Genomic DNA, 21,548 nt, shown 5'->3' on the forward strand with positions numbered 1-21,548 from the left:
CTAAAAGAAAAGGAGTTCTAACATCAGGGAGACAATTAGCTCATATAGGCCTTTGTAAAAAATTAGGAAAAATTCCCTTTTATCCTCTGGGGAAAACAACTCTGTGCTGGGACAAGGGATTCAGTAAATGAATTTCAACAGGTACTGTGTAGGAGCTTCTCTTTCAAAGGATCACAGGATACTCTTGAATTTTTCATCTCTCAATATATCTTCCAGGACAAATAATTCTACAACCATAACATCTGTAAGGGGAGGAACCATGCCCATCCTACATGGTATGGAACAGTGCCTGTATGAATAACCTACCACCTTAATAGATATTGCAAACTGCACTGAAAGCATCCTTCACAATATCTTGAAATTTAGGACCAACCAATAATACTTTCCACAAAGCCAATAATACTTTCTTTTTTTTTTTTGCAGGGAACCTAACAATCAGCCTGTATGACAGTGTCATATTTCAGAAGGTGGGAGCTGCATGACATACTATTATTATTCAAAAACAATGACTGCCAGAGAATGAAAATGGGGAGGTATGCCAAATACTATTAGCCCATCTGATGGTATTTAATTCTTATATATTCTATGAATGATATACAAAGAATGCAATTTAAAAACTATGTATATATATGTATATTTTTTCACTGTTTTCACTAATTTTTTTTAAATTTTATTTTATTTTTAAACTTTACAATATTGTATTGGTTCTGCCATATATCAAAATGAATCCGCCACAGGCATACATGTGTTGGATTCTTTATTGTCTGAGCTACCAGGGAAGTCCTTCACTAAATTTTATATGGGCATGGAACAAGAAATTTCTACCTCTTCTTTTAAATCTAGTAAAATTCAAAGCTGAGCATCAGTCCCATTGGATTGCCAGGAAATTTAATCTCATTCAATATTACAATCTTCTCTCCCAGGACTCAGTCGGAATCCCTGAGGCTTATAGGGTGTTTAGTAAGTGGGAAGCCCATCATAGCTTCTAAGGGCAAACTTATTGGCCGCAGTGGATCCCTGAAGGTCAGTATTTAGACTCAACTCTGCTGGGCACACCATGCAACCGTTTTTCTGAAGTTTTGCCTCCTTCTGGGTACACTGTCACAGAAGAGGGGGTGGGGCCCTAGGAATCACGGGACCCTATTGCTTTTGGGCCCTGTCCTGGTTTCAAGGACAAACTCAAGCGCTAAGTTTTCGCAAACTCAGCACTTTACATTAGCATGTATTGCCTCCCTCTCTTGCCTTAAATACAATTCTCTGGCTCCTCCTACCCACCAAGAAACCCAGACTCATTTCTTAAATAAACTTATTCCTCTACAGAAGACCCAAGAGCTTTTAAAGTGCCATAAAATAGAATTTCCTGAAATGATGCAAATGACCTCTGTGCTGTCCCAATCCAGCAACCACTAGCCACACGTGGCTACTGAGCATTTGAAATGTGGCCAGTGCAATTGATGAATCTAACTTGTAATCTTAGTTAACCATCATGAAAATGTAAACAGCTTCATGTAGCTAGCAGCCACCTTTCTAAGGGCTTTTACTTCCATCCTGCTACAAAAATACTAATAGTCCAACCATCCACACGAATCAAGGAGGACGGAAAAATTAAAAAAGCAGTAGGATATAGCATCTCAGGAAAGTTCTGTGGTGGTGAGTTAGAGGGGTGTTTATTGTGATGTTCAACTTCTCTGTATGTTTGAAAATTCTCAAAAATTTGTGGAAAAAAAATCCTGCCATAAATTAACACCCAGTTATACATGGATTTATGAGCAGGGATTTTGAGGGAGGAGCTCCAGCCATTTTATTCTTTTTCAGAATTTATTATTTATTGATTTGGCTATACACCGAGTTTTAGTTGCAGCACTCAGGATCTTTATTTACAGCATGTTAACTCTTGGTTGCGACATGTGGGATCTTAGCTCCCAACGAGGGATTGAACCTGCATCCCCTGCATTGGGAGTGAGGAGTCTTAGCCACTGGACCACCAGGGAAGTCCCTTGTTTTAATTCAACTGATTCAGACAAACAATAGGGCTAATAAGGAGGGCCCAGAGCCTGAGAAACCAGGAGATGGATGTAAGGAGAGAGAAAATCTAGATACTTTGAGGTGAGAAAAAAATATATATTAGCTGTTAGGGAAAGTAAAAACTCTGCCTCCAGGCTTACCTCTGAATGGAAGGGTTCTCCTCCCCAGGGAGATGGAGGCAGTGTCTTTGGGATGGAGGCACTTTCTCTTAGTCACTGTGAGGCTCCAATGAACTTCTGGCCTCATTTGTCACAGATAAAGAAGTCAGGCTGGCAGAGGGAGAGGTTATTTAGGGCAAGCACGTCGGAATCACGGGCTAGGAAGCAGCGGCAATCCTGTGGCTGTTAACACAGAGATGCTGAAATTTATTCAGGGAGCGACCAAAGGGAAAGCTGAGAGAGGAGGATGAGTGAGAATTGGGTTTGATGTACCCAAAGAAGATCATGCTAGAGCATACCATCCTGCATAACCGAGTCGACTGGGCAGGCACAAAGTTGCTATTCGCTCCTTTATTTTTGCAAACTCAGCACTCGACCTTTAGCATATTTTGCCTCTAAGGAGCATTGGGACTGCTTGGAAACACTGCCATAAACAAAGTCCTCCAGAATCAGATTCTTAGAAAGCTAAGGCTGATTCTTCTCAACCTTAAGATAAAAATTAGAACAGAGGTCTGGTTATCTCACATTCAGAAATAACAGAGTGTCTAGGAAGATGTGCAGTGTGAATTTGATGTTGAGGAAGATTTTTCAGAAGTGAGCTTGGACCTATGGGAATAAAATCTAAAGCAATGTACTGTCTACCTAATGTCACACCAGGCAGAGGGAGAATGATTGCTATTCTTTGTTCTTATTCTATCAATCAGAAAAAGATTCTTTAAAGGAGTAGAAGACAGATGGCATCTTGTCAAGATATTCAGTATATCACAGTTTTAAACATTTAAATAATTCATTGTTTCTATTTCAAAATACCAAACTCTTCTGAAATGTGTTTTTCTGTTTTCTCTCTCCTACTTTTGCATAGATGAAATGTCAACATATAGTCAAGAACATCAAGAAAAAAAAATAACCCCTGGTAAATCTCTGTCATGGTATTTGCGTAGAAACATTTGTTACATCAGGTGAGCCAGAAACAAATTTCTTATCCATCAGTTATCTGAGCTTCTCAGGTATTTTAAAAGAAAAACAAAGTTACCATTAACTACTAAAAGAAGTTAACTACCTCTTTAGTAGTTAATTAACTACTAAAAGAAGTTAATTGAAGGAGTTGAGTGGAAGGATTCCTTGGACTACAAGTGATGTTTCACTTCATTCTTGGTATATTAATCCCTGTAACTGCACAGTTTAGTCTGTTTATTGCACTTACTAAAATAGCTATTAAAGCTGTCACTGCTTATAATTTTTCCAGTTCCTTTTGTGAATATTTATTCAATGTCTGTCTACCTTTACTAGACTTTATTATTCTCTGTCACTGGTATTCATTTAACATTTGCTGAATGAATGAACGAATGGTTAAGCAACACATTGTTAAAACTCAGATCACTTCCTCAACTTTCTCCATAATCAGATCAGATCAGATCAGATCAGTCGCTCAATCCTGTCCGACTCTTTGCGACCCCATGAATCGCAGCACACCAGGCCTCCCTGTCCAACACCAACTCCCAGAGTTCACTCAGACTCACGTCCATCGAGTCAGTGATGCCATCCAGCCATCTCATCCTCTGTCGTCCCTTTCTCCTCCTGCCCCCAATCCCTCCCAGCATCAGAGTCTTTTCCAACGAGTCAACTCTTTGCATGAGGTGGCCAAAGTACTGGAGCTTCAGCTTTAGCATCATTCCTTCCAAAAAAATCCCAGGGCTGATCTCCTTCAGAATGGACTGGTTGGATCTCCTTGCAGGCCAAGGGACTCTCAAGAGTCTTCAACAGCACAGTTCAAAAGCATCAATTCTTTGGCGCACAGCCTTCTTCACAGTCCAACTCTCACATCCATACATGACCACAGGAAAAACCATAGCCTTGACTAGATGAACCTTTGCAAAGGAAATATGAAAGGTAAGTGGCTGATCATTAACATCATCTCCCTAATTTACTTAAATGAATAAAATTGGAAAATTTTAAAGGGATGAGTTATGACAAATTTAAAGGGATGAGTTACGAGTTGTTTTTTGCATCGGCAGACTTTTTTTTGCATTGCCATGCTTCATGAACAATGCAAAAGAATGGTACTGTGTGTACTGTGCTATTTGGAGAAGAAAAGAGCACTAGAGAGCATATGACCAGATCCTAGTCTCAGAGAGCTAAGATGGCTTGCCCCATAGTGAGGTAAGGAGCCTTCCTGTAACTGTGCTATGAAGTTTTCTTGTAAGTGTGCTATGAACTTTCACAAGGTGCTTTTCAATTTTTGAAACATTTTCACATAATCTCATTTAGTCTACATACTAAGAAAACAAATATTATAGTCCCATTCCCAATTATCCATTGCAAAGGTATAAACCAAAGCAGAGAAAAGTAAACAACTTTGCCCAAAATTGCAAAGTTATTAACTTTAAGGAATAGAGCCTTAACTCAGATTCAGCAGTTCTGACTTCAGTTAACTTCTAACTTTTCCATAGTGTCACCTCTGAGACTAACTATGTGCCAGTTTATTTGAATAGTACATATTTGCCCTCTACATTTTCTTGCTCAACTTTATAGTAAAATAGCCTTAAGAAAGAACAAACACATTATCTTTTTATTATTCATAACTGCTTTGAAGGCTAGGTTGGGAGTAGAAAACTGGGGGCCTTTGGGTAGATTATTTCATATTTGGGGGCTTCATCTGTAAAATACAGAGATTGGATAATTGATTCTAAAGTTCTTTCCAGCTCCCAAGTTTAATAATGTTATATGTTTATCTTTTTTATTTTTTGCATACTTACCTTTACTTTTGTCTTCACCAGAACCACCTATTTTTCTTAAGCGTTTTCCTTTAATTTCTCAAATATATCATAAAATAATATAGATACAAGTGTATTGATGTAGGAATTGGGGAGAAGAAAGCCAAACAGAGGAACAACCGAAGGGCTTTAACAGTCCTATAAGATGTGCTAAATGCTTATGGAATCAATACTGTGCTCTGTGTTTGGAGAAATTGAGAGTATAATTAATTAGAAGTTAAAGTTATTCAGTGACTACTATATACCTAACAGTGCTGTGTTCATTAAATATTAACTCATTTAACCTTAACAGCATTCTGAGGTATTAGTCTCACTTTACAGCACAAGCACAGGAAAGTTAAATAATTTGTCCAAGTAAACAGCTAGGGAATGGTGGTACCAAAATTTGATTGCAGGGGTTCCCTGGTGGCTCAGTAGTAAAGAATCCACCTACAGTGTAGGGGGCGCAGGTTCGATCCCTGGGTTGGGAAGATCCGCTGGAGAGGGCATGGCAACCCACTGCAGTACCAAAGAAGATTCTTGTCCAGAGAATCCCAAGGAGAGAGGAGTCTGGCGGGCTATAGTCCATAGGGTTGCAAAGAGTCACACACGTCTGAAGCGACTTAGCACCCACACATGGCCTACTCCAGCGACCAGGCTGATCCCCACTTCACTATACTGTGTGGCTTTAAGGTACTCCCCATTCAGTAGAAAAGATTACATGAACAAAAAATGCACCATAACTATAATACAAAAATATATATAAAAGTGTGTTAAGTCTTACAGAACACTATGTGTTTTATGAATGGTTATAGAATGTCTATTATGTGTCAGGAACTTTTTGTCTATTATTAGGTATTCAGTTTCTTTAGTAAATATGGAAAATTAAGCTCAGGAAATTAACCTTCCCAAGTCATGAAAAATAACAGCACACCAGGGGGTTTCATCTCAGGTCTAGGAGACCATGTTCTTGCTACTGTACCATGCAGTCTCACACATTCAGTCAGTTATGGCAATCATTAAAGGCTTCACAGAGAGTAAGACGGAGAAGGCAATGGCACCCCACTTCAGTACTCTTGCCTGGAAAATCCCATGGAGGGAGGAACCTGGTGGGCTGCAGTCCATGGGGTCGCTAGGAGTCGGACACAACTGAGCGACTTCACTTTCACTTTTCACTTTTCACTTTTATGCATTGGAGAAGGAAATGGCAACCCACTCCAGTGTTCTTGCCTGGAGAATCCCAGGGATGGGGGAGCCTGGTGGGCTGCCGTCTATGGGATCACACAGAGTCGGACACGACTGAAGCAACTTAGCAGCAGCAGCAGCAGAGAGTAAGAGTTGAGATGAATTCTAAAAAAAGAGTAGGCTTTTTTCATATGGAGAAAGGGCTCAGAGCAAAGTAAGGGAAAGTATTCTCAGAAGGAACGGTTGTCCCATCTGCCTGGAATAAAGTGTTAGTCACTCAGTCATGTCCCACTCTCTGTGACCCCATGGACTGTAGCCCACCAGGTTCCTCTGTCCATGGGATCCTCCAGGCAAGAATACTGGAGTGGGTGGCCATTCCCTTCTCCAGGGAATCTTCCCGACTCAGGGAATGAACCCAGGTCTCCCATTTTGCAGGCAGATTCCTTACCATCTAAGCCACCAGGGAAGCCCATGTGAACAAAAGATCACGTGACCTTATGCAAGGACCAAGTTACCAGGCGTATCAAAGCAAATTTCCAAAGTAGTTTTAATCCAAAAAACACTCATGGAGCGCCAGATATGGTGATTTGTGCTAAATACTTTAACCTTAGAACAGAATTGAATGAAGGGAATTTTATAAATTAAAGTGATCTAAGTGTGCAGCCTTCCAGTGGTCTGACAGTCCAAGTTTAGACATTAAAGATCTCAGAAAGATACCTTGATCATCTGCTCCTTTAACTGTAATCTTCAGAAATTTTCTTCCAGATGGACTCTTTACTTGAAACTAAAAGTGTACAGTTTAAGATTATATATGCTGACCAGGACCTTGTTGTTCAGTCGCTCAGTCACGTCTGACTCTGTTACCCCACAGACTGCAGCACGCCAGGCTTCCATGTCCCTGACCATCTCCCGGAGCTTGCTCAAACTCATGTCCATTGAGTCGGTGATGCCATCCAACCATCTCTCCCTCCATCTTCTCCTTCTCCTCTTGCCTTCAATCTTTCCAAGCACCAGGGTCTTTTCTAATGACTCAGTTCTTCGCATCAGGTGGCCAAAGTATTGGAGCTTCAGCTTCAGCATTATTTGATGAGGACCTTTGTTTCTGGTATTCTCTGTTGCATACCAACTATGGATTAATCCGCAGACTCTGAAAATCAGACCAGCAGGTAATACCAGCTGTCCATCAGCACAAACATTTAGCTTGACTATAAATGATGGAAACAAACAAATAAGAACTAGTCTTTATGAAATAATATGTGCCTCTTTGAAGAGAATGCACTCTCAAGGAAAACCAGTGAGAAATACTGTCTAGCATTGGAGCCTGTTATCTTAGTCATTCTTTCCCACAAAATTGACATTACCTAAACTCCTGGCATATAAAAAGGTTAATGTTTTTTGACTGCTTAACAAACTTAAGATCTGATTAAGGCAACTCTGAATTATATCAACTAAATTAAAATAATTAGGATTGAAATTTGGAATCCGTGTAAAAGATTCTACAAAGATTACCTAAACCTCAAATCTTACTTTGAAAATATCTTTAAGCAGAAATACGAAATCTCTTATTTCATTATATTTCAATTTAATTCACTAAATAACTTAAGAAATCTATCAGCAACTGACAGTTGCCTAACTGGCACAAACATAAATGTTTGCGTAGGGATTAAATCTATTTTCAGTTTAAAATCGGCAATATTATTTTTAACTAAAAAAGGAAATGTCAACCCACTCCAGTGTTCTTGCCTGGAGAATCCCAGGGATGAGGGAGCCTGGTGGGCTGCCGTCTATGGGGTCGCAGAGAGTCGGACACGACTGAAGCGACTTAGCAGCAGCAGGTTACTTTATTAGTTTCTCTCGTTATCAGGGAGTAAAAAAGAGCTTTTTTTTTTTTTTTTTTTTTTTTTAAGGACTAATTTAAAGTGCATTCTAACAGGAAACGCGAGATTTCCAGCAATGCTCGCAAAGATGGGCCCAAGTGTGATTTTTCTGCGCCACCTTGTGGCCATAATGCAACTACTACACGTGAAAGTTAAAGGCTTTTTCCTGAGCTGCTGAGGCCTTCTAAACAGCCGCACTGCGGGAACCTGCCTCTACTCAAACATGCAGAAAATGGTATCTTTCTTTGTAGTCAGTGATGGGAAACAGACTTGCCCTTATCCCTCCGTTCTCTTCCATTTCCTTCATTCTTTAATTCCTTATCCTGGGGACCGCCCTCCCATCGCCCTCCTAGGGTCGTTTCTGCGTTTGACCTCTCCACCTCCCGGGGCATCCGGTGGGTACGGCCCCCTTCCCCATGCGCAGCCCTCCCTCCAGGTCCCCGCCGGCGCCTGACCTGCAATCCCAGCCGCGAGGGCCCGCCCCCTCACACTGGCAGCCAATGGCGGCTCGGATCCGCCCCGCCCCTCCTGCCGCGTCCCGAGCGAGTTTGGGCCTGGGCGGCAGGGCTTGAGCCCCTGGCTCTGTTGTTAGGCTTCGGTAGGCGCACAATCAGGAGGCCTGCGGCCTGGCCTTGGGGAAGCCATGGACTCGCAGGGGCTGAAGGTGAGCGGGCAAGATGTGCCGCGTGTTGCAGTGGGGGGATGGCGAGGGACCGCGGGGCGTGGGGAAGCGCGCGGGCCGACCGGGCGAGGCCGTTGTTACTTGCGGTGCCCGCTGCCCAGCCTGGCTGGGTGTCCCCAATTGGAGCGCCGGCCTGTGATTTACATCACCTGCTCTCCTCCGCCGACCCTGCTTAGGAAGCTTCATGTCGGGCAGCCTTCCCCACGCGCTGCGTTCCGAATTGCCGTTAGTGTGTTGGCCCATCCTGTTGGTCGTCTTTACTTTTACTTTTGTACCCTGTTTGCTCATAAGGTTTTTAGTCATTTTATGACACTGAGTGCGACTCCGAGATGCGATTTTTTAGGACTCCAGCAAACTAGTGTCAGCAATCCCCCTGCGACGGTAAAAGGAGCAAAAAGATTTTATGAAATCAATTAAAGACATAGGCTTGAAAATGGAGTATTTTAGGATGATGGTCGGACACGACTAAGCGACTGAACAACAACTTCTCTGTTTATCACTGATGCATCTCTTCGGCAAATATTTAATGACGATCCACTTACGAAATGATGATACGAAAACAAAGATATGAGGCTTGGAAATAAAATAAGTTACTTTTTAGGATCATGATCTCCATTTGTTCACTGATTCCCTTGTTCAACACATGTTGAAGGAGGGCTCACTGTCTGTCCACTGGAACTGGGGATAGTAATGAATAGAACAGTCCCCGCCTTCACCGATTTTATAGTCTATTGCTGGCGAAAACCTTAATTAAATTAATTCAACAAATGTTTATTAAATGTGTCCCATGTGTCTAACATTGTTCTAAGCCCTGAGGATAATAAGCCCCGCAATAATAAACCTAAGAAAAACCCTCCCAAATCTTTCTACATTTGATGGGGGGAGGAGTTAGTCCCTATACAGGTGAAAGCAGTGTGTATTGTTTGCTGGTGATGAGTGGATGGAGAACACTTAGCCAAGTGATAGTGTCTTTTGCTTTTTTGTCTGAAACTATTTTCCTGTGGAGCTTTCCCCGTCCCCTTAAATTTGTTCTTCATATTGCCACCTAAATGAACTTTTCAATAAAAACACTTCTCATGCTAAAAAGTGTTGTTTTTAGCATGTTCTAGTCTAAATCAACTCAATAGGAGGTCCTTGACTCCAGCTTTTTCTCCAACCACCTCTTCCAATTATCCCTGTTCTACTTAAGCGTCTAGAAATGGCCAACTTTCTCTATAATGGGCCAGGTGGTACATATTCAGGCATTATCGACCATAGGGTCTCTGTGGTATCGAGTCTGCCGTCATAGCATGAAAACAGCCATAGACAGACAATACTTAAGCAAATGAGCGTGGCTTTGTTCCAATAAAACTTTACTTACGGACACTGAAAGTTGAATTTCGTGTAAGTTTCATATGTTATATTTTTCTTCTCTTTTTTTTCCTCAACCATTTGAACATGTTGACTTGCTGGCTGTTTGAAAGCAGGCAGCAGGCCAGACATGGCCCATACGCCACAGTGGGCCAGTCCCCGCTCCCGCATACAAGGATGGTTTTAGTCCTCTCCATCCTCACCCGATCCCGGTGAATCATGGCTTAATTCTGCCTTCTGTGTTGTTTGAGGTCCTCTTTTGGCCGACTTCCTTATGAATCATGAAGAGGGATAGGTAAGAGTATGTATGTAGGAAGTAGGAGTTTGTGAATAGAGTCAGTTTCTAAGTCCTCCCCAAGAATTTTACTCTCCTATCCTCCCATACTCCAACCTCACTCTCCTGCATTCCCAAAGCAGTTTATAAGCTCTTTTCTTGCATTTGCTACACTACATTTCAGTCTTTTAAAAACTTTGTTTTATTGAAGTATGGTTGATTAACAATGTTGTATTTCTAGTGTACAGCAAAGTGACTCAGTTATAATTGAGTTAATTCTTTATAGTTAAATGAGTTAATTCTTTTTCATATTCTTTTCCATTGTGGTTTATCACAGGATATTGAATGTAGCTCCCTGTGCTATAGTAGGGAGAAGGCAATGGCACCCCACTCCAGTACTCTTGCCTGGAAAATCCCATGGATGGAGGCGTCTGGTAGGCTGAGGTCCATGGGGCCGCTAAGAGTCGGACACGAGTGAGCGACTTCACTTTCACTTTTCACTTTCATGCATTGGAGAAGGAAATGGCAACCCACTCCAGTGTTCTTGCCTGGAGAATCCCAGGGACGGGGGAGCCTGGTGGACTGACGTCTATGGGGTCGCACAGAGTCGGACACGACTGAAGTGACTTAGCAGTAGCAGTGTATAGTAGGGACCTTGTTGTTAATCCATTCTCTGTATAACAGTTTCTGCTAACTCCAAATTCCCAATATCTCCCTTCCTCCCTGGCTACCACCAGTCTCTTCTTTCTGTCTGTGAATCTGTTTCTGTGTCATAAATAAGTTCATTTGTGTTATATGTTAATTCCACATTTAAGTGATATCATATGTTATTAGTCTTTCTGACTTCACTTAGTATGATAATCTCTAGGTTTATTTATGTTGCCGCAAAATGGCATTTTTATTATTAATATTCCATTATGTGTGTGTGTATATATATATATATATATATACTACATCTTCTTTATCCAGTCTTCTGTCGATGGACATTTAGGTTACTTCCATGTCCTGGCTATTGTAAATAGTACTGCTGTGAACATTGGGGTATATGTACCTTTTTGAATTACAGTTTCCTCCAGATATATGCCCAGGAGTGAGATTGCAGGATCACATGGCAACTCTATTTTTAATTTTTTGAGTAGCCTCCATATTGTTTTCCATAGTGACTGCACCAACTTACAGTCCCACCAACAGTGTAGGAGGGTTCCCTTTTCTCCACACTCTCTGCAGCAATTGTTATTTGTAGATTTTTTTAATGATGGCCTGTGTGAGGTGATATTTCATTGTAGTTTTGATTTGCATTTCTGTAATAATTAACGATGTTGAGCATCTTTTAATGTGTCTGTTGGCCATCTGTATGTCTTTGGAGAAATATCTGTTTAGGTCTTATGCCCGTTTTTCCATTGGGTTGTTTGGGTTTTTTTGTTGTTGTTTTTTCTGAATTGTATGAGCTGTTTGTATATTTTGGACATTAAGCAAATATTTTGCAAATATTTTCTCCCAGTCCATAGGTTGCCTTTTCGTTTTGTTTATGATTTCCTTTGCTATGCCAAAACTTTTAAGTTTGATTTGGTCCCATTTGTTTGTTTTTTCTTTTATTTATATTGTCTTGGGAAACTGACCTAAGAAAACAATTGGTACTATTTATGTCAGAGAATGTTTTGCCTAGGTTCTCTTCTAGGAGTTTTATGGTGTCGTGTTTATTTTTTAGTTTTTAAGTCATTGAGGTTTTTTTGTTTATGTGGCGTGAGGTTGTGTTTTAACTTCATTGATTTACGTGCCACTGTTCAGCTTTCCCAGCACCACTTGCTGAAAGAGACGGTCTTTTCTCCATTGTGTCTGTAACTCCAACATATTCTTAACCTCCTTTGTTGAAGATTAATTGACTATAGATGTGTGGTCAAATAGTCTTTAGATTCTAGTCTCTGTTGACAATTTTAAGCATTTCTGGGGCTTTTCTGGGACAAGAACCGTGTCTTATTCATCTTTATAGTCACTGTACTTTGTCCAGTGTCTGGCACTCAGTAAATGTTTTTGGACTGGACAACCTAACCTGAACGAAGATAGTAGAAATTGGTGTAGGGAGTGGGAAGTAGACTAGAGCAACAGAAGAGCCTACTGACTGGTTAGACTTAGGGGGACTATGCAAACAGGAAGAGAGAATTTCTGACTAGGTGTCTGGCTTGGGTGGTGGAGAAACTGAAAATAGAAATCTGGAGCTGCGATGAGAGGTCTTGACACGTTTTTCTGTTTTGTTTTGTTTTTTTAATATCATCAACATATGGAGTTTGGAGGAACTTTTTTCCCCCCCCCTGAATAGGAGGAATTGAGTACGATAATTCAATGAATCCTCACAATGACCTGTAAATGACTACCAGCATTTTATCAGTGAGCAAACTGAGGTGCTGTCGGATAGACCAGAAATTTGAAACCAGGTCTTTTTACTTTAAAATCCATGTCCTTTGTAGGTTACCCTGCCCTTGCCTTTCAGGAGAGTTATATAGGTGCTTAGCGATACTAAATGCTGAACAGAAAATCAAGTAAGATGATATTAAAAGGGTCCAATTCTTTGCTATCCCGTGCACTGTAGCCCGCCAGGCTCCTGTGTCCGTGGAATTCTCCAGGCAAGAATCCTAGAGTGGGTTGCCATGCCCTCTTCCAGGGGATCTTTCCAACCCAAGGATCCAACCTGAGTCTCCATCTGAGCCCCCAGGGAAGCCCCAAAAGTGTCCTTAGTTGTGGCAAACCAAGGAGTCACTTGCAACCTTAGGGAAGCGGCTCTGGAGGAAACCTGCACTCTTCTGAGATGTGCTGTGGGGGTCTTGGAAATGGCATCTGAATCATGCTGTGAAGAAGCTGTGGCTGAGACGGGACCAGAGATCTGCAACCAGAGGAGGGAAGCATAGTGAAGGTTACAGAGGACGTTTGCCTGACTGTTGTAGAAAAGCTCTCAGACCCTCCACAAACAGTAGATTGGGAAAAAAAAAAAAAAGGGAGCTGTATAGACACTCATTTTAACCCTGTCAATGAGTGCTTCATTTGTGTTTCTCACAGATGAGCAGCTGAAGAGTCATACTAGATAGGTATGGAATGGCCTGAATTGGTTTGTGGAGGTGAATCAGGTGTATCTTAGTAATGGGGAGTATGGAATATGGTTTCCTTCTTTGATTAGGTTAGCAACTAAGCCTTAGATAAGATCCTAAGAAAAACAGTATAAAGCATAGCTGATGGTGGGCTTCCCAGGTGGCACCAGTGGGAAAGACCCTGCCTATCAATGCAGGAGACATTAGAGTCACAGGTTTGATCACTGGGTTGGGAAAATCCCCTGGAGAAGAGAATGGTTACCCACTCCAGTACTCTTGCCTGGAGAATCCCATGGACAGAGGAGCCTGGGGGGCTGCAGTCTATGGAGTCTCAAAGAGTCGGACACGACTGAAGCGACTTAGCATAGCTGATAGTACTTTTCTGCCTTGTATATGAATAATGTAATTTTGAAAAAAAGCCTGAAGAGAGTGATTTCCTTTAAAAAATAGATTCTTTGTTTTACTGACATTTATTTATCGTGGAACTCAGAAAACATAATCTTTGACAATAAATTGCTGGGTTTAATAGGTCATTACTTTGTGATGCTACAAAAGCAAAGTAGAAACAAAGTGTTGTTTGTTTTAAGAGACCTATAGTCTGGCGATAGAAGCCTCTGGTCTTTTTTTAAAGTTTTTTGGTAATTGAAAGTACTCTGACTTCAATGTTGTTAAGAAAGCATTTAGGAGAAAAAGATTGAAATTATTAGAAAATATTGTTATTTTAGTAGTCTTATGTTGATTGTGTTCTACATTCCTTAGTACTAAGTGCTAGGCTTTAACAATATTTAAGGAACTTAGAAGAAAAATATGGTAAGTTTTAGATTATTCAAGATCTTAGATTAATGCCTGCTTGTTAGAGTATTTCAGAACATTGGAATCTCTCTTAACTTTATCTTTATTTCCTTTTAGGCTTTGATTAATTACTACTGTCAGGAGAGATATTTCCACCATGTGTTACTTGTTGCCAGTGAGGGAATGAAGAGCTACGGCAGTGACCCAGTCTTCAGGTTTTATCATGCCTATGCTACATTAATGGAAGGTACATGCTAATTATTAAGCACTCCCACAAGTTTTAAATTCTTGTTTTGCACCAAGAATAATTTTTCACTTTGTGGTTTTGATTTTCAGGTAAAATTCAAGAAGCTCTTCGAGAATTTGAGGCTATTAAAAATAAACAAGATGTATCACTTTGTTCTCTAATTGCACTGATATACGCTCATAAAATGAGCCCTAATCCAGGTATAGTATTTAAGTATAATGCTTAGACAGTTTTTCTACTCAGTTCATTTTGATTTTTGTCAATTACCTTAACCTTCAGTCTGTATTATATATTATCTGTGGATACTATTAATATCGTATTTGTTTTATCGTCCTAACAAGACCTTAAGTTTTTTAAGCACAAGAAATGTGAGTCTTCTCTAGCTTTCATATTTCTTATATACTATGGAAGACGTCTCATTAGCCTGTAGGAATTGTTTGAATTAATACAAAGGTGACTATGTGTTATCAATGGTTAAACCAAAAAAGGACAGCTCAAAACAGGCGTATACCTAAATTACTCTGTAGCAGCCAACTTTAACTTGTGTGCATATATAGTTAAATGAGCTTCCTCTCTTCTACTATATCTTAAGCTTCTTAAAAGCTCTTATACCCCCCAAAGGGGCTAGCTCTTTTTAAGATATTCAGTAAATTTTTATCCAGTAGTAGGTTGGGATATATGATTAGATTATATAAGGAACTTTATACATAAACCAGCAATTAAAATTAGGTTAACTGTCTTAATATTTAGTGTATCGTAATGGCTGAGGCAGAACAGTATTAAAATTTTAGGTAATAACAAAGAAATAATATTGTATTCATCCATACATATCTAGTAACAGCTAATAGCATCATAAAAAGATCTTGTTTCAAGTAATTGGACACTTACCAAATGTCATAGAATTGTTTAAAATAATAGAAAACAGTTTTTTCTTAATCAGAGTATCACTTACATCCTTCCCACACATATTCGTGTACAAATCAATAAAATGTTATTTAATATGTTTAGCTTGTAAACAGATCTAACAACTAGATACTTTCTGCAAGGGACAGATAAAGCAAGGGGTTCCCAACCTTAGGGTGGTAGACCAGTACCTCCTGTCAGATCAGTGGCGGTATTAGATGAGGAATAAAATGCACAATAGATGTAATGCACTTGAATCATTCCCAGACCAGCCCCCTCCAAGTTTGTGGTAACACTGTCTTCCTGGAACGGGTCCCTGGTATTGAAAACATTGGGGACTGCTGAAGAGGAGCCACAAGAATTGTAAGAAGTGATCTGCAATATCAGTTTATAATTTAGTTGGGAAAGAAAATGTTAAACCTACAAAGATTAAATACTAATATTATTATTAAGTAAAATGATACAAAATAAAACAGATGAATCCATAATTAATTGAAAATGGCATGTACTGTTTATCCATAGCAGTAGGCTGGGAGGGCTTTGTGGAAATGGAGATTGATCTTATCTTTAAAGGATAGCTAGGGTTTGAGTATAAAGCATATTTGTCAGACAGGAGAACTTGGTGGGCAAATATGTCAAAATGGTTCAGGATTAGGCTCCTCTCTGGATCCCCTCTCTCTGTGCTCCAGCAGGAGTGTGTATAGCTGGAGCAGAGAGTTTACATAGGAAAGCTAATGTAGTCAGTAAGCCTAAAAAAAAAAAGTAACAAAATATGCTTCCTGGAAGCAAGTTGTCATTTAATTGGTTATTCCCAAGAGTACTGGTTCTGTTGGAAAATGTGATTTCCAGGACACTAAAAAGATGGAGGCAGAAGTATTGTTTAGAGACACCTGAGTCCTCACTCGACTTTGCATAGATGATGCTGAGTGGGCTTGAACTCAGGAGAGGCCCAGAAGCCTGTCAGTCTCCCTGAGAAAGGGCCTAGATTGTTCTTGTACATTCTTCCTGAATATTGATGAAAGCCCTGGTTATGAAAAGGCTGTGATGCATTAAGAACTGGAGCTGATATCCAGCAAGAGCCAGCTTTGTGAGCTAACCGATTCTCCGCTTGATGGAAATATAGGCAGGAAGGTGCAATGCCTGCTTCCTCCCTGATAAGTTCTGTTTCTGTATCACGACTATTTGATGAAAATTTCTGAAGGTGTTCCATGGGCGTGTTGGGCAGAAAGGATATCTTGCCAAGCAGTCTGGCCCTCCGGAATGCGATTTTGTTTCCTAAATTCAAAAAGTTGTACCTTGGTAATCCTTCACTTAAGTTTGTATCACTAGAGTTAAGAGGAAGAGTCATGTACCTTTCCTTGGTAGCCATTTCCCAAAAGGTAGTCTGTTAGAATCTCAACCCTCAACTTTCACATTTTTTTTTTCCTATTACCTGACTGATCCACATTCTGATTTGACCCAGGATTTGGATCTAATTGACATTTGTGTCCTAAGCACATACGTAACAGATTGAATAGAAGTGATTAGAGTTCTAGAAGTCACTCAGTCATGTTGGACTCCTTTGTGACCCCATGGACTGTGGCCCTTCAGGCTCCTCTGTCCATGAGATTCTCCAAGCAAGAGTACTGGAGTGGGTAGCCATTCTCTTCTCCAGGGCATCTTCCCGCCCCAGGGATTGAACCCACGTGTCTTGTTTCTCCTGCATTGGCAGGCAGATTCCTTACCATTAGCACCACCTGGGGAGCCCATTAAACTATATAAGTAGCAGTAATTATACCACTTTTCATTGGCCAATGACAGCAGCCTGACATATGTTTTAGAATTAGATTAAGAATTAGGGTAATTTGACTACTAGTTCTGGGTTTTCCCTTAATAATTGTCCTATATTAGAGTCATTACTAACTTTTTTTTTTTATGTCTTGAGAATGACGTAAAGTATAGAATGGCAGTGTGGTCACAGTAGTTGTTAGCTACACATGGCTGTAGAGCATTTGAAATGTGTCTTACTTGAGGATGTGAATTTTAAATTTAATTAATTTACTTTTACTGGTAGTTGATTCAGTTGTTAGAAATATGTTTAGGATGAATATATGATTGTGTTTTTTCCAAAATAAATTTTATGAAATCTAAGCATATATTAAGATTTTCTGAAGAAAATGTAGCATCTTAATTGAGATGTGCTTTGTGTAAAGTGCATATCAGAATTTAGAAAGAAGGGAAAAAAAGGAAATTATCTTCTTAATTTTCAAATCCATATGAAATGATCATTTGGATATATTGGGTTAAATAAAATATATCATTAAAGTCAATTTTACTTCTTTTTACTTCTTTGTAGCTACTAGGAAATTTTAAATTACTTAGTTCAGTTCAGTTGCTCAATAGTGTCCGACTCTTTGCGACCCCACGGACTGCAGCATGCCAGGCCTCCCTGTTCATCACCAACTCCTGGAGTTTACTCAAACTCATGTCCATTGTGTCGGTGATGCCATCCAACCATCTCATCCTCTGTTGTCTCCTTCTCCTCCCGCCTTCAGTCTTTCCCAGCATCAGGGTCTTTTCCTATGAGTCAGTTCTTCTCATCCAGTGGTCAAAGTATTAGAGTTTCAGCTTCAGCATGTCTTTCCAATGAATATTCAGGACTGATTTCCTTTAGCATTGACTGGTTGAATCTCCTTGCTGTCCAAGGGATTCTCAAGAATCTTCTCCAACACCACAGTTCAAAAGCATTAATTCTTTGGCACTCAGCTTTCTTTATAGTCCACCTCTCACATCCATACATGACTACTGGAAAAACCATAGCTTTGACTAGACGGACCTTTGTTGGCAAAGTAATGTCTCTGCTTTTTAATATGCTGTCTAGGTTGGTCATAATTTTTCTCCCAAGGAGCAAGCATCTTTTAATTTCATGGCTGCAGTCACCGCCTACAGTGATTTTGGGGCTTGCATATTTCTTGCATTTATTTCTACTAGTGTTGCTATAAAGAGAAGAACTATATTCTCTGTTAATCATCTGATCTATCATAAACTCTTGATCTAGAATTTAATTTTCACTTAATGTGTTTTTTCCCTCTCCCAGATAGAGAAGCTATTCTCGAGTCAGATGCCAGAGTGAAAGAGCAGCGTAAAGGAGCTGGACCAAAAGTTTTGTACCAAGCAGGCTTGTTTTTGTGGCACGTTGGCCGGCATGATAAAGCGAGAGAATATATTGACCGAATGATCAAGATATCAAATGGGAGTAAAGAGGTAGCTGATTTTCTTATTTTGAAATAGTATCATTAAAGAAAGCTTAATGTTGTTTATATATTCAGTGGTGGTCTTTGTTATTGCCCACTCTGTGCTCACTTTATAAGTAACAGCTTTATTTTAATATTTTATAAAATTCTGGTTTTCTTAGGTTGCTTTTTTTAATGCAGTCTATTAGCTCTTGACGAGATCCTTCCTGCTTCCTTCCCTCCCTTCCTTCCTGTCCTTTCTCTTTCCTTCCTTCCCACTGTCCGTATTGAACTGCTCTAGGCACAGGACACCTATTATGTGCACTGTTAATAGAAAGATAAGGAATGCATAAACTTGACTTTCATGAACGAATCACCTAGCAGTGTTGTAGAGCACATACCCAGTTAATATTATGAGAAAATTGGCAAATGGAATGAGAAGTGTGATTAAAATGTGCAGGGAAATATTAGTTAGCATTTATTGCTCATTTACTTTGTGCCTGGCACTATTCACCCATTACATAAACATTAGGAGAATGAAGAAGAATTTCTTGAAGGAGGTAGTATTTGAGCTAAAATTTGAAAGAGGGATACAGTTTCCACCAGCAAAGATTATGGAAAAGGGAATTAGATATACCCAAATGGGAGATAATACGGAAATAAGGAAAACAAGGAGACATGTAGGTTCTGGGTACAGTGAGAACCTCACATCTGACCAGAGTTTAGGGTAAACAGAAGAGAATGGAAGAAAAGGTTGGAAAAGTAGATTGGGACAAATTGAAGGATCTTGATGGGTAGGTACAGACATTTGTATCTAATTAGATATGCATTAAGGGTCATTGAAGATTTTTAATCGTGTCAGTGTTACTTTAAAGTGAAAATTCAGAATGTGAATTTAGCAAAGGTTTACAGGATGAACTGGCCTGGGAAGAAACCAGAATGCAGGCCCCTTTGCAAAGGTAGTACTTTCTGCCAAAGGTTTTAAGGATCTACACTAAAATTATACAGTGGATAGGAACTTGAGAATTATCAAATACCTGCAGGAATTAACAACTTATTATAAATAGTGCAGGAAAGATACTGAGGTGTCGGATATCAAGGATGTCTCTCTGAAGTTTTAAGCCTGGACAATTCAGAGACCAGTTAATGTGGATAGAAAATACATTGGGATGAGAAAGTAATCTTGGAGAGAGATGATGTGTTTACCCTTAGACGTGCTATATTTCAGGCCCTGGCAGAACAGTGAGATGGAGACAGTAGATGAACTTTTGGAAAGAAGAGAAAAAATTAGAAGAGGTGTTGGACTAGAAATAAAAGTTGGGAATCATGCACAAGTTTGAAACAATTCAAATAAGGACAGTTATCTAGTGAGTAGAAGTAGCATTGTTTAAGAATTCTTACCTGTCTTTTCAGGTGTAATACAGGGAAGTAAATATGATCTTAGTTAAAGATTTAGAAGATTTAGTAATTCACCTAGAATTTTTTTTTTTACAAAGGAGCAGATTTCATAATTTTTTATTTGGCATTAAAAAGAAAAATAATATATGAGTATCCATCTTATTTCTAATCCTATAAACCTTATAGCCCATTGGCTTACTAACATTTCTGAAGGTAAATGTTCATGACTGCTTCATTTTTAAATTTCTGAGGGCATTTTATCCTTATATTTGAATCTCACTGAACTAGTCAAAGAGAATGAGATAGTTGCCAAATTACCTTAATATTTAATAAATGTGAAACAAGGAACTTCTTCCTCATCTTATTTCATTTGATCTGTTTCCCCCAAAAAAGTAACAAATTCTTATTTATGTACTGAATTACATGTTTAACAATTATTAATAATAGTTTATTTAAAAAGCCCCACGTAAGAATATTGGTTATTTAGCATTAATGGTTTTACAAACTTCTTCATATTAATACTGACTATAGTAGTAATCTTAAAGACTGAAACTCATAATAGTTCTCAAGACTCTAGGCTGGCAAGGGCTTGAAAGTGATTTTATTGTAGTTTTATTTTTTATAAGATTATTCAATAGAGTGATTTTTGTGACTGATTACAAATAAGAATGATGTAGCGTTTAACTCCATCCACATTTGTTTCTTTCATTTCCAAGAAAAAATAAAAGAATTATTTGTTTTACAGGGACAGGTTTTGAGAGCATGGCTTGATATTACAAGAAGAAAAGAACCTTATACTAAAAAAGCATTAAGATACTTTGAAGAGGGATTGCAAGATGGGAATGATATTTTTGCTCTACTGGGTAAGGTGAGTTGGAGTTAGATTAATAAAATGATGTTTTAAAATTTATTTGTAGTATATCTGAAACCCAACAAAACTAAGTAGCTCAAAATGATGGTTTTAAATGTTGCTTTCAACTCTCAACTGCATTTGTATAGGATGATGAACAGTAAACTAGAGAAAAGTACTCCCTGCCAAATTCTTAAATCCTGGATCAATTTTATTTGTTTGTGCTGTTGCTGTTGTTGGTTGTGATGGTTCCTACATTATTTACTCACCAAACATCTATGATGCGTCTTAATATGTGTGAGGCATCACTCTAGATACTAGGGATACCCTGAGCAAAATAAAACGTCTTTCTTTCATGAAGCTTACGTTCTACCGGTGGAGAGAGACAGTAAACAAAGCGAGTTATATAGTATATTAGAAGGTGATAAGTACAGTGGAAGAATACAGAGCAAGAAGTACAACTGGGGTTTGAAAGCAGTTTTAAATGTTGTAGTCAGAGAAAGTGACATTTGAGCAAAGATGTATAGGAGGTGAGGTTTAAAGCCATGTGGGCCCCTAGGGAGAGCATCACAAATAGATGGGTAGAGAGTTCATATACCTTAAGGCATATGCCTTTAGTCTGGAGACTAAAGCACAATGAGTGAAGGGGAGAGAAGTGAAGGATTGAGGGAAGGAAGGTGAGTGTCAGGGCAGGTGGGTATGGATGGGATGGGGATGAGAGGCTGGCTCCTTCTGTAAAGCCCTTGGCTCTTGCTTTGAACC

The 21,548-nt window shown here is 39.5% G+C and overlaps 1 protein-coding gene across 1 annotated transcript in view; it reads left to right on the top strand.

The window, feature by feature from the left end:
* Positions 1–8,525: 8,525 nt before the first annotated feature.
* TTC21B (tetratricopeptide repeat domain 21B) overlaps positions 8,526–21,548 on the top strand; it is a 97,744-nt gene continuing 84,721 nt past the window's right edge. Inside the window, exons 1-5 of the mRNA XM_027558825.1 lie at positions 8,526–8,662; positions 14,294–14,423; positions 14,513–14,623; positions 18,403–18,569; positions 20,682–20,804. Of these exons, the coding sequence (XP_027414626.1) occupies positions 8,642–8,662; positions 14,294–14,423; positions 14,513–14,623; positions 18,403–18,569; positions 20,682–20,804 (552 nt within the window). The 5' untranslated portion in view covers positions 8,526–8,641. The remainder of the gene's footprint in view (positions 8,663–14,293; positions 14,424–14,512; positions 14,624–18,402; positions 18,570–20,681; positions 20,805–21,548) is intronic.

Source organism: Bos indicus x Bos taurus, chromosome 2, assembly GCF_003369695.1.
Source record: "Bos indicus x Bos taurus breed Angus x Brahman F1 hybrid chromosome 2, Bos_hybrid_MaternalHap_v2.0, whole genome shotgun sequence".
NCBI classification, from domain to species: Eukaryota; Metazoa; Chordata; class Mammalia; order Artiodactyla; family Bovidae; genus Bos; species Bos indicus x Bos taurus.